At 35.6% G+C, this 17,400-nt stretch overlaps 1 protein-coding gene across 2 annotated transcripts in view; it reads right to left on the reverse strand.

Annotated features, from left to right (window-relative positions):
• LOC306876159 (dnaJ homolog subfamily C member 15-like) overlaps positions 1-17,400 on the reverse strand; it is a 24,023-nt gene continuing 6,623 nt past the window's right edge. The window contains exons 3-6 of one of the 2 annotated variants that reach the window (XM_079427139.1): positions 17,264-17,337; positions 14,713-14,789; positions 12,314-12,384; positions 1-752 (exon numbers count right to left, since the gene is read on the reverse strand). In XM_079427139.1, the coding sequence (XP_079283265.1) occupies positions 682-752; positions 12,314-12,384; positions 14,713-14,789; positions 17,264-17,337 (293 nt within the window). In that variant the 3' untranslated portion in view covers positions 1-681. The remainder of the gene's footprint in view (positions 753-12,313; positions 12,385-14,712; positions 14,790-17,263; positions 17,338-17,400) is intronic. The other variant, XM_079427140.1, reaches the window with a different exon arrangement.

Below are 17,400 nucleotides of genomic sequence, written 5' to 3' on the forward strand. Positions count from 1 at the left end.
TGTTGCTTGCCTTTTATTCCTTTTGCAGTAATGTGTGACTGGTTTGTGCAGCTTGTGTTGCAGTAACCTGTCTTTGGCATTAATCTCGGCCTGACAAACGGCAAATCAGCAGTCCAAGTCATGGCGTACAGAACATCCCTCTGTCCAATCCCAGCTGATCCTGCGTGGATCCGTCAGATGTACAGACCAGACAGGCATCTGTACCGCACACATCAGCCAGAGCATAGTGGGAGGAAAATGGTAGCGTACAAACAAACACAAAAATACTCACAATGAGTAATTATAGATTTGCAAAACATTTTATTCAGCATGCTAAAATAACTTAACACCTACATACTCTGGTCCCTGCGGGTTAGGGGAAATACTTCAGGCTTTTTAGGCCACTGGAAATGATACATCCATCATTTTTCAGCAGACGTCAAACATTATACAAGTCACCTCAATAAATAAAGATTACTGCAAGATATTTCACATGGACAGCGTGGAGATCCTTTAATGTGAAGGATCAACCAAAGTGGTGGTGGGGAACAGTGACAAATAGAACGGAGCGCGGTATGCTGAGAGTCAGCTGATTTATGGCAGAAAAACATGGAGGAGAACAATGAGTTGTGGAGGCTCATGGGTGAGTTGGCGGCCCTGAAGTAGATGTAACTCTCTGTTGGGGTAGCGCGGGCAGCTGGGTCAGCGCCGAGGGCCAGAGTCAAGAAGATCTTTTGCTTCATTGATCTTTGCTGCCAAATACGGGGATCCACCTGCAGGAGAAGCAGCAGTTTATATCAGTATGTTCATGATTTTTCTCCTTTCTCCTCTTACTCTTTGAAACACTAAAAGGAGCATTTCTAAAATAACACTATCCTTATTTATTCATCTAAATGTAAACACACGTTCATCATAGCACATACAGAGAAATCAAAAGCGAACACGAAATTTAAATTTTATTTTATCATATTACTTTCTAAATGTCTTTTATTGTGCATGATTCATTAGTGCATATCATTCTAAAGGCCATTGCACACTGAGTCGGAAATTTGTGCATGTTAAAAAAATAAATACGACCTTAAGTTGTCAATCACGTTTACACACTGCCTCCGAAACTTTCGTCCGTCGATAAAAACATTCTGATTATTTTATGCGTTTTCGCATCCGTTGTGCTTTCCGTTGTTTTTATTTGCTTAAAAATACAGTCAATATTGTGATAGTTTATTACAATTTAAAAAAAAAAATTCTATTTGAATATATTTTTTTTATATTTTTGAATTTTCAGCATCATTACTGCAGTCCTCAGTGTCACATCATCCTTCAGAAATCATTCTAATATGCTGATTTGCTCTTCAAGAAACATTTCTAATTAATATCAATGTTGAAAACAGTTGTGCTGCTTAATCATTTAGGTTTTTTTCAGGATCTTTGGTTTGGTTTTAGGATTATAAAATGCCATTACTATCACTGATCAATTTAATGCATCCTTGCTGAATAAAAACACTAATTTCTTTAAAAAAAATCAGACATCATAACATTTGAACAGTACTTGCAATCCAATCAATTCCGGATGGATAAAATCAAGTCCCACCCTACATTTTCACCCTCATTTAATATCCCAATTCACTCAGAAATGTCATTAAAGAAATCAAATGGGTCACAAACTGTGTTTCACACCGACTTTAAAGTCACTTTGAAATTAAATGGAGCAGCATAGTTCATTTCCTTCCCCGAGTCCACAGGCTCAATTCTATCTTGATTTGTGCTGCATTACAGCTCTACATCCAAAGAAATCTCTTTGCCTCCAGTCACTGACTTCCAGCCCACGTCCATGCCGTATAATGGGAGCGTGTGGCTGGGAGGGGGTAAAAATGTGCTGTAGCTGGCAGCGTGTGATGAGGCACACCTGGTGCCTGCTGCGCCTCATCATGCTGCTAAAAATTTCCATTGCATCTTTGGTTCAGTGAAACACGTTCCCCGAATGCGAGCGTACGTGAGACACCCTGGAGGTCCAGAACACAGTCGCAAAGCCAGAGCAGACTTTACCTGATGACAGCTAGACCCTCACATCTGTACCCATCACTTTCTCCTCACTGCACAACGAGCCCTTCAACACATTTATTTTCTCACTTGCTTTGTAACCTTTTGTGAAATAAAAATGGCAACCACTGTTTTCTTTACTGCCTACAACCTCTTCTATTTATTATGTATTGATTGCTGATGCAGCCACACAAGTGCACAGTGCAGTGCATAAGTTATATACAGCGGGGGAAATAAGTATTCAACACATCAACAGTTTTTTAATTAAACAAATTTCCAATGCAGCAATTTGCATGAAATTTTGACCAGATATTGCCATTAACTCAAGTAGTATACACAGATAAAAAAAAAATCATACATCCTGGTATTGGGCTTTTTCGCTTCACAAAATCCATATTACTGAAGAGAAGATGAATGGAGTCATGAACCCAGAAATTCTTCAAATTAATCTGTTGCCACCCACCAGGATGATGAGGATGAGACATACTGTAAATGGACCTTCCGGTAGGACAACAAACCAAAACATACTTCAAACAAGACTCAGAATTGGTTCCACAAGAATAAAATAACGTTGTTGGAATGGCCTAGGCAATCACCGGACTTAAAACCCAATAAGATTTGTGGAGGAAACTGAAGATGAAGATGTTTCCATCCAATGAGTCAGAGAGAACAAAATCGTCACTTCCTGGCAAACTGGTACTAAGTATCACTAAGAAAAGTAGGAGAAGCCACTGAATATAATAATTTTCTAATTTAATAATTAGCTCCATCTCAGAGCGAACAGACAAAACACAATAAATGCAGTCATTGTTTTCGGAAGTGAATGCCAACTGTTTGAGAACGCAGTCGTGGTAGACCATTCTGGGAGGAAATACAGGAATACTTTGACGACAGACTTTGCTCGGGCATTTTATAATGACCATAACAACATTACAGATGATGTGCAACAAAATCGATCCGCTGGTTTGTCAGATCATGCCGTTCCATAGCGCAAAGTCATGTGACTTTTTTGAACACTCCTGCAGATTTTTTTTGCAAAATGCATTTTCATGTCCCATTATTTGCATTAATGCTTTTTTTGCACAAATCAAAAACCACCTCAAGTGAACATAATTTTTTTTTCAAAATTTGCCATTTCTATCACTTGTTTGTGCAATACTTCAAAATGCACATAAAAAGAGAGTGATTGAAACAATGCAAATAAAAGCTTTTCCCTCTATGTATTAAATACAGTTTCAGTTAGCCATTTTTTTTTTTCCTGTGGCATTTTTCCTACATAAAAACACATAAAAATATTGACGTGTTGAATACTTATTTCTCCCACTGTTTATATATATATATATATATATATATATATATATATATATATATATATATATATATATATATATATATATATATATATATACATACATATACATACAGTGTCCTCCATAAGTATTGGAACAGTAAAGACAAAATTGCTCTGTTGGCTGTGGAGTCAAGACATTTGCAAATATGATTAAAAGATGAATATGAGACAAAACTACAGAATGTCACATTTTATTATTAGCCGTTTCAACACATACATGTTTTACCAAATAAAAAGAGCAGCACTTTTAGAGTTCATCCCACTCATTGATGTGAGCATAAGTATTGGGACAGTTGAACATAAGGCAGATATAAAATATTAAAAGCTATTATTTAGTTGCAGATCCCTTGCGCTCAATCACAGCAGTGAGTCTGTGACCCATAGACATCACCAGACTCTTGGTCTCATCTTTTGAAATACTTTCCCAGCCTTTAATGCAGCCAATTCCAATTATTGATTGTTTTGGGGAGTTTCTGCCTTTACTCTCCTCTTCAGCTGGTGAAATTCATGTTCATTTGGATTTAAATATGAAGGTTGACTTGGGCAATCTAAGACTTTCCATTTCTTTGCCCTTATAAATTCCTTGACTGAACTGGCAGGGTGTTTTGGGTTATTGTCCTGATGCAATATGAAGCACTTCCCAATGAATCTGGTGGCATTTTCTTGAATATTGGTAGGCAAGATGGTTTTGTACCCTTCCAAATTCATTCTGCTACTGTCATCATACATTAAGTCATCAGTAAAGTTGAGAGGGCCTGTTCCAGAGACAGCATGCATGCCCATGCCATGACACCACCTCCATCATGCTTTACAGATGAGCTGTATGCTTGGGATCATTTGCAGTTCCCTTTTTTTCTCCACATTTTTGCTTTCCCATCACTTAGATAAAGGTTCATCTTTGTCTCATCGGTCCATAAACACAGGTCCAAATCTCTTCTGGCTCACCTTTGTGCTTTTTTGCAAACTCGAATCTTGCCTTTCCATTTTTGGTGCTGGTCAGTAGGTCTGCAACAAAGCATTATTTTGATAATCGATTAACCTAACGATTATTAGAACAATTAATCGACTAATCGAGTAATCAGTAGACTTTGACTATTCAGCTTTTTCAATTAGTTAAAATATTAAGTTATACATATTCTAACAAAAATAAAGGTCACTTCAGCTTTAGAAAAGCATATTATGTAATACAATTATTATACAATTAATTGGTAACAAGGTTCATTAGCTAACATTAGTTAACATGAACTAAGAATAAACAATACATCTACAGCATTTGTTAATCTTAGTTAATGTTAATTTCAGCAACTAATGCATTATTAAAATCACAAGTTGTGTTTTTTAACATTGGTAAATGCATTGTGAACTAACATGAACAAACAATGAACAACTGTATTTTTATTAACCAACATTAACAAAGATTACTAGTTAAATGTAATAAATGCATTGTTCATTGATGTTAATACATTAACTAATGTTAATAAATGATACCTTATTGTAAAGTGTTACCAATTCATTATACAAATAGATGTATTTGGCACACAAAATGAGATGACAAACAGAGACACTCTCTCACCATTTAATTAGCAACATGAAAAAGTAACTGAATAACATCTTGCACTTTCTGCCTAACATCTCCTTTTGTAAGTCATATATAAGAAACAAAATGAAGGTAAGTGATAAGACGCTTTGGATAAACTATTTTATTCACAACATAATGTCTTAAAATACCTTATAGGTTTATGATAACCAAAACAGTCATTCGCTAGATCAAGCTTTGATCTCTGTAAACTAAATTGTCACTTTAATTCAATTATTTTTTCCCACTAATAAAAATATTTGATCATTAGCTAGCTCCACACTGGTAATTCTAACTGAAAGAAACACTGATTCTGGTTTTTCATGTTTAATACCGTAAAGCAGCCTTAATTCAAGCAATCTATTGCATAAAGTACTATATAAATAAACATGATGTGACCGGGCTTTACCGGAGTAACGTTACTGAACTGCAGAGCTCATGCCAACATCCACATCGTTGAAATCACATGCATTTTTAACTGCTGCTTTCACACTGCTGTCAGTTTTTGTTGCGTGTATTTCGTTACTGAGAGGAAAGCGCGCAATATATATTTACATATTCATCCAAACACCGCTCAAGTTCGGATGAATTTGCTATGAAGCGCTGTGTGTGTTCTTCTCTTGAATTGCATCCAGGAGGGCTGAACTACAGTCTTGCGCTGGTCAAACCACAGTACTGCTGGCTCTTACATTAGGTCATATTAGACCAAACGACTACTCGACAACAAAAATATTTGTCGACAATAATGTCGACTAATCGTTGCAGCCCTACTTGTCAGAGGTTTGCATCTTGCTGTGTAGAATCTAAGTCTCCTGAGGACAGTAGATTGTCAGAGCATCACCCCAGCTTTCTGGAAGTTGTTGGTGATTTTACAGACACGTCTTTTAGGGTTCATTTTCACAGCTTTTATGATTTGTCTGTCATCAACTACTGTTGTTTTCTCAGCCGATCAGGTAGTTGTTGGTTGCTTGTGTCGCTGGTGGTTTCCAAACTCTTGATTTCTCCATGTCCTTTGTTTTTGCTAGAGCTCTAATTGGCTTCCTCTTTTCTTTTAGCATCCAAATTGCTTGCTTTTCTCTCAAAGTCAGCTCCCTCATCTTCATCCTGGTTTGTGTGTGTCATCATCGATTGCAAGATTCAGAATACAGAAGTAATGGATATAACTGATACGACACATTCCCTGCTTTTAATATCTGAAGAATTAATGCAACAGGACACAGATGATCACTTAGAAAGACCTGTGAGGCAACTGTTCCAATACTTATGCTCACATCAGATAGAGGGATGAAACTCTAAAAGTGCTGAACTTCTTAGCTGGTAAAACATATATGTGTTGAATCATCCAATAATAAAATGTGACATTCTGCAATTTTGTCTCATATTCATCTTTTAATCATATTTGTAAATGTCTTGACTCAACAGCCAACAGAGCAATTTTGTCTTTACTGTTCCAATACTTATGGAGGGCACTGCATATACATATATATACATATACATATGTGTGTATGTATGTATGTGTGTGTGCGCATGTTTATGTGGTTTATGAGGACACAAATTTGTATTATGACATGGGTATGACAGAGGTATTACAATATGAAGGTGGTTTATGAGGACACTGCCTATGTCCCCGTAATTCAAAAGGCTTAAAAAACATACTAAATGGTGTTTTTTTGAAAATCTAAAAATGCACAAAGTCTCCTGTGAGGGCTAAGTTTAGGTGTAGGGTTGGTGTAGGGCAATAGCACACACAGTTTGTTCAGTATAAAAACCATTACGCCTATGGAGAGTCCCCATAAACCACAAAAACCAACATGTGTGTGTGTGTGCGCGCATAAAAACAATGTGCACAAAAACAAGGTGATGGGAACAAAGCTATAGTAAATAATCCGGATTTGCTATAGTTTAGCTTGTTTGCAAATTTTGTTTGCTGTTTTATAACAATAATGATCAATTCTTGACATTTGGTCAATTTTGACAGCTTAAATTGCTAATTGACTGTTGTAAAGAGGTTCATGAATGCAAGGTCGCATGGGGTCAGCCATGGCAGAGTTAATGCTGAATGACTGAGAGTCAAAGTAATAATAATGATCAGCTTGTTACTGGGTAACAGACACTAAGCACTGTCTAAACATGACAGACTGATGTTCTTAAATCAGAAAATATCAACAACCCCTGATATATTGGTTTAACCATTTGTAAAGCTCACTTGTGAAGATATAAGGGAATAAAGGTGAGAAGAGACAGAAATAAGGGAAAAAATTATGAGTAGTGTATTTCCCAGGAGACCATCAGTCAGAGAAAGGTCAGTGTCGTCACAGTGCTGTTCCCTGAATCTCACCGAAACATGCACGGATCACATGGAGACCAGTAAATATAAAACAAACAAGAAATAAATAATTCAATTAAAAGATTAAGAAAAAAAATAAAAAAATAAAATGTGACCTGGCATGCTTCTGTGAGATTCAAGGAACAGCATTGTAGCAATGATGACCTTGCTCTGCTGAAGGACTCACAGGATTTACACAAAGTTGTCCCTCTCCAGGATCCTGAAAGCATCCATTGTGTGCTCACACACACACACCTCACACACACACTCACACCTCACACACACACACTCACTTACTCACTCACTCACTCACGCACGCGCGCACACACACACACACACACAGTCCCTGCCTGTCCGCTTGCACAAGACTATCATGATAAGCAACAATAACAAATTGGAAAACACACAGGAGAGTGAACAGGTAGCAGGGAGCAGGGCCTGAGGAGGCTGCTAATCTGTCTGTGTGTCAGAGAGGAAGTGGAGCTGCACGCTCAACAGCCTGCAGTGATGCACTTAATTACAGATTAGTTTTTCTGCCAATATAATTTTGCCCAGGACATTTCCTATAGACACTGTCAATGGACTTATTTCACATGAGAGAAATCTTGCAATTCTTCTTAGTGACGCAAAAGTTTGATTCATTTCAATGAATAAAATCAGTGTATATTCCAATCAATTAACTGAACCATCAAAACTATGATTCAACAGTTTGTTTGTGTAATCACAATTTTTATTTTTATTTTTTTTACAGTTTCACAATTTTTCACATTAAAATGTTTTAATACACTAAGAAAAAAAAATATGTACGGTTTATTTTTTTACTCAGTAGCTGGTAGTAATTAATTACAAAGGAATGGCAAGTAAGACATTGAATTAAACAAGAAATTCTGAAGTAAAAAGACATAGTATAGAAATAGTATTATCTTATGATAAATACTCCAATAGTCTTTGATTACAACTTAAAAGAATATCTGTTTTACAGTATCCAAATATTTGTAAGTAAATATTACTATTACAGTTGTTGTATTGGCGCATATACATGTTTGTGTATAATTTGATAATTCTTTTTTTTTTTTTTGAAAAACACTGAAAAATTTATTTGCAACTAGATTTTTACTCTTGACAACTCGTTTGTCTCTCTCTCACACACACACACACACACACACACACATATATATATATATATATATATATCAATTGCTTTTTCTTTTTAGTTTCTGCTTTTATTCAGTTTCTGTTAGATGAGTTAAGGCATGTATGACGGTTTCTCAATGTCCCCATTTGCTCATAGCAAGCAAATTAATGAAAGGCAATTCAACAATCATTCCATGCCATTACTCTGACCACTCAAAGTTAATCATCTCATTACGGCCTAAAGAGCGGATACCGGTGCGAATAGCGTTGATTCTCATGTCAATGTTAAACCTTGCCGTAGGGGCTTAAACTCACAAAGGGCTACATGCAAGATGAATACAGAAATATAGAAAAGTGCTCAATCTCATCTGGGTCACAGAGTCTTTTCTGACATGAATTGAGTGTGATGTCAAGGTGAGACATTAGGAGGCGTGTGGATGTACAGACCCGTATTGATAACTCACCAGTCACTGGCTGCATCCGAAATCGCATATTTCCCCACTATATAGTAGGCGAAAACAGTATGTGAAAAGAGTAGTATGTCCAAATTCACAGTATTCATAAAACAGTAGGCAAAAAGTACCAGGATGGCCATTCCAGTGAGATTATGAAGTGTGCATTCAATGGATACTTTAATATCCTATGAGGCAACATGATGAATATAATATGTCTGGATAACATTCATATTACCCATATGCTTACTATACGCAACATATTTTTTGACAGTCTTGAACTATTTATTCAAAAGTATGCAATTTTGCACACAGCCGCTGAGTTCCTCAGAAACCGATATTCGGAGGCTTTTAAAAGTCTTGTAAATCAGAAATAATAAGAAATCTTTCGACCGTTGTTACTGAATACCTGCATTGTTACACTAGCATGTCGGCACTCAATCAGATGCACAGTAAATAAAATGCTACATTGCATCATAAACAATCCTCTCTGTTGATAATGGCACTCCTGCAGAACAGATGCTAGTGTCGCACAGCATCCATCACCCTCCACAGTTCGGTTGCTAAGAGACGTCTTTGTTGACAATCGAACACCTGCGATATTTAATGGATGCTTTGCCTTTTCTTTGCTAGATCTCAGTAAGAGATGTCAAAGAGGAATATCAAACATGCAACTTTAAATAGCATAAAAGTATGATCATATTAGCAATACTTCGGCAAAATTTTGTGGGCAAAAATATCCATTGTCTACTGTCAATAGTGTAGCAATATATAGGCTTGTCATAATCATACATTTTGTGCTGAGGATAAACTGTCAAACAAATAATTGAGATTAACGATTTCATTCAGTTTTGTTCACTTACAAAAAAGTCCAACTTTTTTTTATGTGTATGTAATCGTGTAAATAGGCCTATACTTATACTATAAAATAGGCCTATGCTTTCTTCAATGCAGTTAAAATAAAAAATATTTATATTATATAATATAATATAATCAGTGCTGTCATCACGCATCCAAAATAAAAGTTTTGGTTTACATAATATAAGTATCTGTACTGTCAATATTTATTCTGTATATATAAATACATACACATGCATGTATATATTTCAGAAACATATTATGTTTGTATATTAAATATATTTATTTATAATATAAATTACATGAATATAAATATATACATGTAAATATTTCCAAATATATACTGTATGTGTGTGTATTTATATACACATAAATATACACAAAACACACACACATATATTATGCAAACAAAAACATTCATTTTGGATGTGATTTATATTTAGTGACAGCACTAAATATAATATAATATAATAAAGCAACCACAAATCTTCCATTTTGTACGAAAGATCTTTGACTATCTTTGTGTATTAAAAGTGCTTTTTATATTCTTTAGAAAAAGGGAAACAATATATTGAATTTAATAGAATTTCTGTGTACATTTCTCTTGTTTGGGTGGCAAAATGTGAACTTTAAACTGCACAATTATTGCATATCATTAGACCAGCAATAATTATGACAGACCAGTGTTGTATAATTATTGCAGACCAAGCAGCTTTGTAAAAAAAACTCATCCCTGAACCTGTTGCGAAATCTGCATGGGGAAATCTTTTGCCCACATATGAAATTCCCAATTGTTAGGATATCTACTGAAATAACTGGATGTCATGAAAATTCACCAAATAATTGTATATGTGGCCACACCTTAAGCCTACTCCCAATCGGTTTCAATAGGAAATACATCAGGAAAGCAAACTGCATTCATCAAGCCATTTCATGGGGTCTTTCATACCTCAGCCCCTCCACTAGTGTAACAAAAGGGATGGGCGCTTGCATGCCATTATTAACGGCACTGTAATAAAGGATTTCTCAGCAGAGCTGGAGGATGGGACAAATCTGGCACACTTTCTCTGCAGGACGTCCTCCCTGCAGTCACAGGCCTTATCGCTCCACTACAGATAGAATCACAGAGACCATCGCTTATTTCACTGAGAGTATTAGTGGTCGAGAGGAGCAAACAAGGCCTGACACACACACACACACACACACACACACCTATAAACAGCACCTCTGAGCACTGTGAGAAATGCACCTGAAAGAGGGTAAACCAGAGAAAGGCAAGGTGAGGCCATTAACCTTGAACAGAAAAACAGGACTAGTACAGTGGCCAAGAAAAAATAAAGATGCCGGCTCACAGTGTGCAATAGGTGAAACCGTGCACTTAAAAAGAACATGGTTAAAAAAAAAAAAAAGCAAGTCGATAGACAGTGATTTATAGCCTGTATCGCACAGATCAGAGTGAACAAATCCTTATCAGATATAAATACATCTGTTCCAGGTGCATTATCTCTACTGTGTGATATCGAATATTCAACATCTGTTTACAATGATTTTGACTGTGATTTAAGCTACCATTAAAAAAAAATGGATTAGGTCAGTTTTTTTTGTTTGTTTTTTAGAAAGAAATCTCTTATGCTATTTATTTGATCAAAACAGTAAAACAGTAATATTTGGAAAATATTTACAAAAAGAGTAAATTATTAGAGTTCAAAATAAATGTTTGTATTTGAATATATTTTCAAATGCAATTTATTTCTTTGATGCAGCGCTGAATTTTCAGCATCATTACTCCAGATCCTTCAGAAACCATTCTAATATGCTGATTTGCTGCTCAAGAAATATTTGATTTAAAAACATGTGCAGCTGAATAGGTTTGTCAATACTATAAACATTTTTTGTATTATTTGATGAATATAAAAGTTCAAAATAACAGCATTTATTTGAAATGCATTTTATTCTTAAATGTAAAAAGTGATGTGAGAGTTTTAAATGTAGAAGAGCATACTGTCCCTTTACTTTCTCATCTCATCTCATGACATGCATTAAGATGTATTAATAGTGTCTCCGATTTAAACTCCATCTGCAAAAATTAAATTAGAGTTGCTAAGACTGATTTTTTACTATGAATAATTAAAAAATATAAGCTGATAACTATTAGCTAATTGAATGATTAATTCATTAATAATTTATTAGGTAAATGTTGCTGTTTATTTCTATGTTTTTTTGTTATTGGTGAATATGCAAATAATTAAATGTCATTCTTCCTTCAGTGAAAGACTCTGTATTTAAATTCTTACATTAAACATTTTTAATGTACAGTACTGACTGAAGTGATGGTTCACTTGATTTTGTCCTGTTTTGTGTGGTTTTCATTTACGGTTTATATTACAGCAAGTCAGCATTTCAGGGATGTGAGCTCTCTTTAAGGAGTGTGTTATGACAAATGACAAATGCTGTTCAAATCAATAATGTAATCAACACCCGTCTCTGCTGCTGTCTGCTCAGACAATACACTGAGCTACAGCTGCGTGTGGAGAGCTGAGTCAGAGAATTATTGATCAACACACAGCCTTCCCAACATGACAGCCTGAACTACTGACCTTTATCTGGATGATTTAGGACCATGATCCTTCTGTGGGCTTCCCGTACCTTTGTCTTGCTGCTGGTCGGACTGCACAAAGCAAGAAAACAGAATATTTAGAAAAGGAGCACACCACCATCTAGTGGCTGCAGTGTGAACTGCCTTATGAATACAATTACAGGCTTCCAGACAGATTTTTTAGTTGTTGTTTTTTTTTTTCACTAGTCATCAACATGTGTGGTCCGTCTCCAACATTGCACACATAAACTGGAAATACTCAATCTGTACATCCCCTGAAAATCCCCAATTTAGTGGGCAAAACAGGCAACAGAACTAGAGGGGGAAAATGTATGTGTATGATTAAGGATATTTTTAATTTGTCTGACAAATGAATAAAGAAAAGCATTTGACAAAACGACAAAAAAGGAACTGATAAATTTTGAAATGCAATGCACATCTTAAAATGATTTATTAATTTACAATTTGATTGTTTTGTTGTATTTATTAACTACATGATTAAATGGTTTACATACATTTTTAATTGAAGTTAATATTTCGAATCAAATGAAACGCTTTAAGTGTCTATAAATTTATCAATATAAAAAGTGATTTCAATTATGTTTGAATAATAAAATTGATTACTTATTTCTTCATTTTAGTTTTAAATGCCACTTCCTAGTCTTCCATATATGTCAACATTGACAGATACGTATTATAAATACTGACAAATTTAAAATGAATGAATTAATAAACTGAGATGGTTTTTAAAGAGTTTGTTTTTCTGGTGTTGCATATATTAGTATTCCCAAATGTCTTAAGCATAATTACTTATTATATATAAATATTTTAATCTATCTAAAGCAATGAGTTATGGTCTGAGGACAGGTGGTTTTAGGCCACTTGGCTTCACACTGTCTCCTTACCGAAAAGATAAATACATTTCTTTCCAGCCTCCATCTGTCAGGGTTTAGATCTGAGTCACAGCAAAATAGCCAGACGTGATGATTAAAAGATACATTAATGCTTTCACAAGCGTTCGGTCCTACAAACCCTCCTCTAAAGATTCAAATCATATGCAGGAGTGGGCGTCTGAGGGGCCAGAGAAACTAATTAAAACACTGTGCAGCGCGGATGATTCCAGAATGTGATGAATCAATCAGGCTAAACTGCCAGAAGAGTCAGCATCTTAACCAGATATGTGTGGCCTTTTGGGAGAATAAAATGTGCGCACAAATGCAATTAAAGTCAGCAATGTATATAAGGATGATCACAGAAAACACAAACAGAGCTGCAAAAAAGATTTAAATAAAAAAATTAAAATAAAACAGTGTAAGAAGAGGCCGATTTGATCAAAAATACAGCAAAACAGTGAAATATTAGTATACTTTAAAATAACTGTTTTCTATTGTAATACATTTTAAAATGTAATTTTAATAATACATTTTCAGCATCATTACTCCAGTCTTCAGTGTCACATGATCCTTCAGAAATCATGTTATAATGCGGATTTGCTGTTCAAGAAACATTTCTTATTAATAGTGTTGTGCTAATTAATATTTTTGATGAAAATATTTTGATGAGGATTCTTTGATGAAAAGAAAGTAAAAGTAAATAATTTACCTGAAATATTAATCTAATGATCAATTTATTGCATCCTTGCTCACTAAAAGTATTAACTTGCTTTAAAAAAAAAAAAAGTAAATTTTTAGATGATCTATCCCTTTAAAGAGCACAAATAATGTACAAATTAGCTGAATTTAGCATGGGTGTAGAGAGATCACAGTATATCAAAGCAAACAGTAACATTATGAGGCCAGTTATTTCAGCTGTGACAGATGAGAAGAGAATAATAAAAACTATTAACCCGAATCAGTACCGTTTGATGAGCGTGAATGCGGTTGACCGAGTTCATGCTGATCACATCCAATAAATATTATTTACAGTCTGGTTCAGCTTTATGAAAACATTAGTCCAGTTTGATTGACAACACAAAGAAATGAGGCACTCTGCTTTGATGCCAGCACCGCCAAACAGGATGTGATGCTTGCACGGTGTGAGTCACACCTGGTGTGGGACCCTGTGAACTTCTGCTGAAGTAAGGGAAATTTTTAGAGAAATATACCCTCCTAGGAGGAGGAGGGTGGTCCACCGAAAAAGCAGATTATAAAGTTAGAGACACAGCTGAGACTTTTTTCCCATTAGACGACAGGATCAAAGCCGTGACGACAGGAGATGACGACCGGCTTCAAACCAAAAGAATTGCCCCCAGACTTAACCGCAAGCTCTTCTGGGAAGCGCAATGATGCAGTATGTGTATATACTGTAAAACACCTTTGTTTTCTTCCATGACAACTCATAATGAGAGAATTGACTCAGAGGAATTGCAGTGATTTAGGGCTTTGTTTAGCCCACAATTACCTGATCCCAAGAATAAGGCTGGCTTCCCGACTGGTCATCTTCTGTTCAAATCCACCTTTGTAATATGCAGAAAATGACTAGGAAAGAAGAGAAAATGTTGAAAGCAATGACCCAAACTCAAAGTTAAGCTCTATCAACAGCATATCTGTGGCATATTGTCGATTACTAGGGAAAAAAGGTGCTTTTTTCAGTTTTAAACAGTTAGAATGGAAATACACAGGGTCAGGCAGTAAACGTTAACATACACACAAGGCTTCAACCCTACTGGCATGAAACTAGGATGACAGAATCACTTGTACCCAGTCTTTCAATTTGGTTGTGATGATACACACAATGAGACATGATGGAAATATCTGTGCAGCACAGACATTACGTTGGCAATCCGTAATCAGAAGTTTATTCACCCAGAAAAGTGATCCCAGCTGAAAACGATTTTACCAACTATACAGCTCAAATTATTAATATAAACAGGATTTAACTGCTTTAATAAAAATAGTATTGTATTGAACTCATAACATTCCTTTAATCAGATGATGACTGATGTACAAAATAACATGTATAATCTCAATATTGATGGCAAACAGGTTGCTTTGGATCAGATAAAAGCCTCAAGATCAGCACTTTCACCTCATTATGTGAAAATAGAGACTTTAGGGATTTGAGATGATTGACCCCATAATTAACCAAATTCCCAAACTAAACATGCATTTATGCTGGAATCACCATAATTACGAGATTGACTGACTTGTAAAAGTGTTCACGTCCTCGTTGACCTCGTAATTCCAATTTGTAACTATATATTTGCATTATTTTTGTATATTTGTATACAGTTTTGTATATCGATTACTCCAAATTACACCCAATTATTTAGCTGGTAATAGTTTTGCCACAGAAGGACACAATCCCGAGTCCGAGGACATCAGATCCGAGTACAAACATCCCAGGTTTAATCTAATAATTACAACGTGGTGTGAATGTACCATAAGTCAAAGAACCCAAGACTGGGATTTGAGAAGGTCATGAAGGAGTAGTTTCATATAGCGTTTTGAGGAAATTTAGCAAACATTTTTTTTGCTGAGATTTTGTTACAGTACAGACCTCACAAGAGAGATGTTTACATTTACATTTGCTTCAAAGATTTTCCACTTTGGGACTTTTCCATATTCAGTTCTACAAGTTCACACATTCAGGATTTTCAGTTTAAAGAAACAGTTCACCCCAAAATTTTATTTTTTTATTTTAACTCTTAATACATTATTTGCTCATTGTCATTCCAAACCCATATGCTGTTGTTTTTCAGAAGACTTTCTGAAGAATTTTCAAACAGCTGACATAAATGTATGACTTGCTTTATTACATGACTTGCTTATTACATATCGTCTTCATCCATAAAATAGGTTTGTATAAAGAACAGACCTAAAAAGACAGTACAGCACCATGAAGGATAGCACACAAGCCGTATGGACGTCTTTTTTGGACATTTCAGATGACTCTAAACTGTGGTGATTCGTAATAATTCTCCAGAAACAATTATTTTTGTGTGCTATCACAAACTTTTGTGTTCCACGGCAAAAACATCAGCACACAGGTCTGGAACACATGTACTCATAAGGGTGAATAAACAACGGCAGAATTCTCATAGTTTTTTGCTAAACTATCCCTTTATTTAAAATTCCATAACAGAATAACATCGGTCTGTGGCTCCTTCAGAAATCGTACATACTGCAGGATTTTGGTCAGAGGTCACGATTGAGTAAAAACATGTGTACATTCAGAGGGCGAGAGAGGCCAGAATGTTCAGTCCAATCTCAGCCCACAACAGGACACTTAATCACACTCATCCATTATGTGATTCACAAAATGATGAAATCGCTGGATTAATAACTCTAATAATGATCTATTACAAGTGCGCTCTGTCGCGAACTCGGTTTAGGAGAAAGCCGCTGAGATTATAGAAGTTTCCCACAGGTGGACAAGTTGAGTCAAAGCCCCGACCACACAACCCTGGCGATTAAGAAGAACCTGGACAAAACAGCTTTACAAACCCCTTCAAAAACCAGAAGCACAGCGTGAACTACAGCAACGGCCAGTAAGATGTGATGAATCAGTCCATCGCTCTACAGCAGGAGGTTTAACATGCCAATGCCGCACGCAAACAAGTCCCTCAAGATGTGGAAATGAACATGGAAAAATCCGAATTTCATTCCCACATATCATCGCTTTCTGAAATAGAAGCTGTGTTTAAAAATGAATGTTTTGCTGGAACTTTTCACAATGGGAATACTGATTCATAGGGTGTTAGAAAGCAATCACGCAGCATTTGCTTATGTACAATCTCAGAAAAAGGTACAAAACTAGGGCGTTACTCTTTTAAAAGGTATTAAGATGTACACTTTAAGCACTAAAATCTTCTTATAAAAAGCACTAATATGAATAATTAAGGAACCAATATGTACCATTTGTTGCTAAATAAGGTACAGAGATGTACCTTTTAGAACCTTTTTTTTCAAAGTGTATGTTAAAAAATGGTTTGTTCATTTCTGACACTTACCGCAGAGGGTAACTTCTTAGCAGCTTCTGTAATCACCTGACTCAGAGGCCTCCATAAGTGGAATGCATATCGACCTAAAAGCAAATGTAATAAAGGGAAAAAAGGATTGAAAAGTGTGCCACTTGATCAGACAATTT

This window comes from Barbus barbus, assembly GCF_936440315.1.
Source record: "Barbus barbus genome assembly, chromosome: 10".
Taxonomy (NCBI): Eukaryota; Metazoa; Chordata; class Actinopteri; order Cypriniformes; family Cyprinidae; genus Barbus; species Barbus barbus.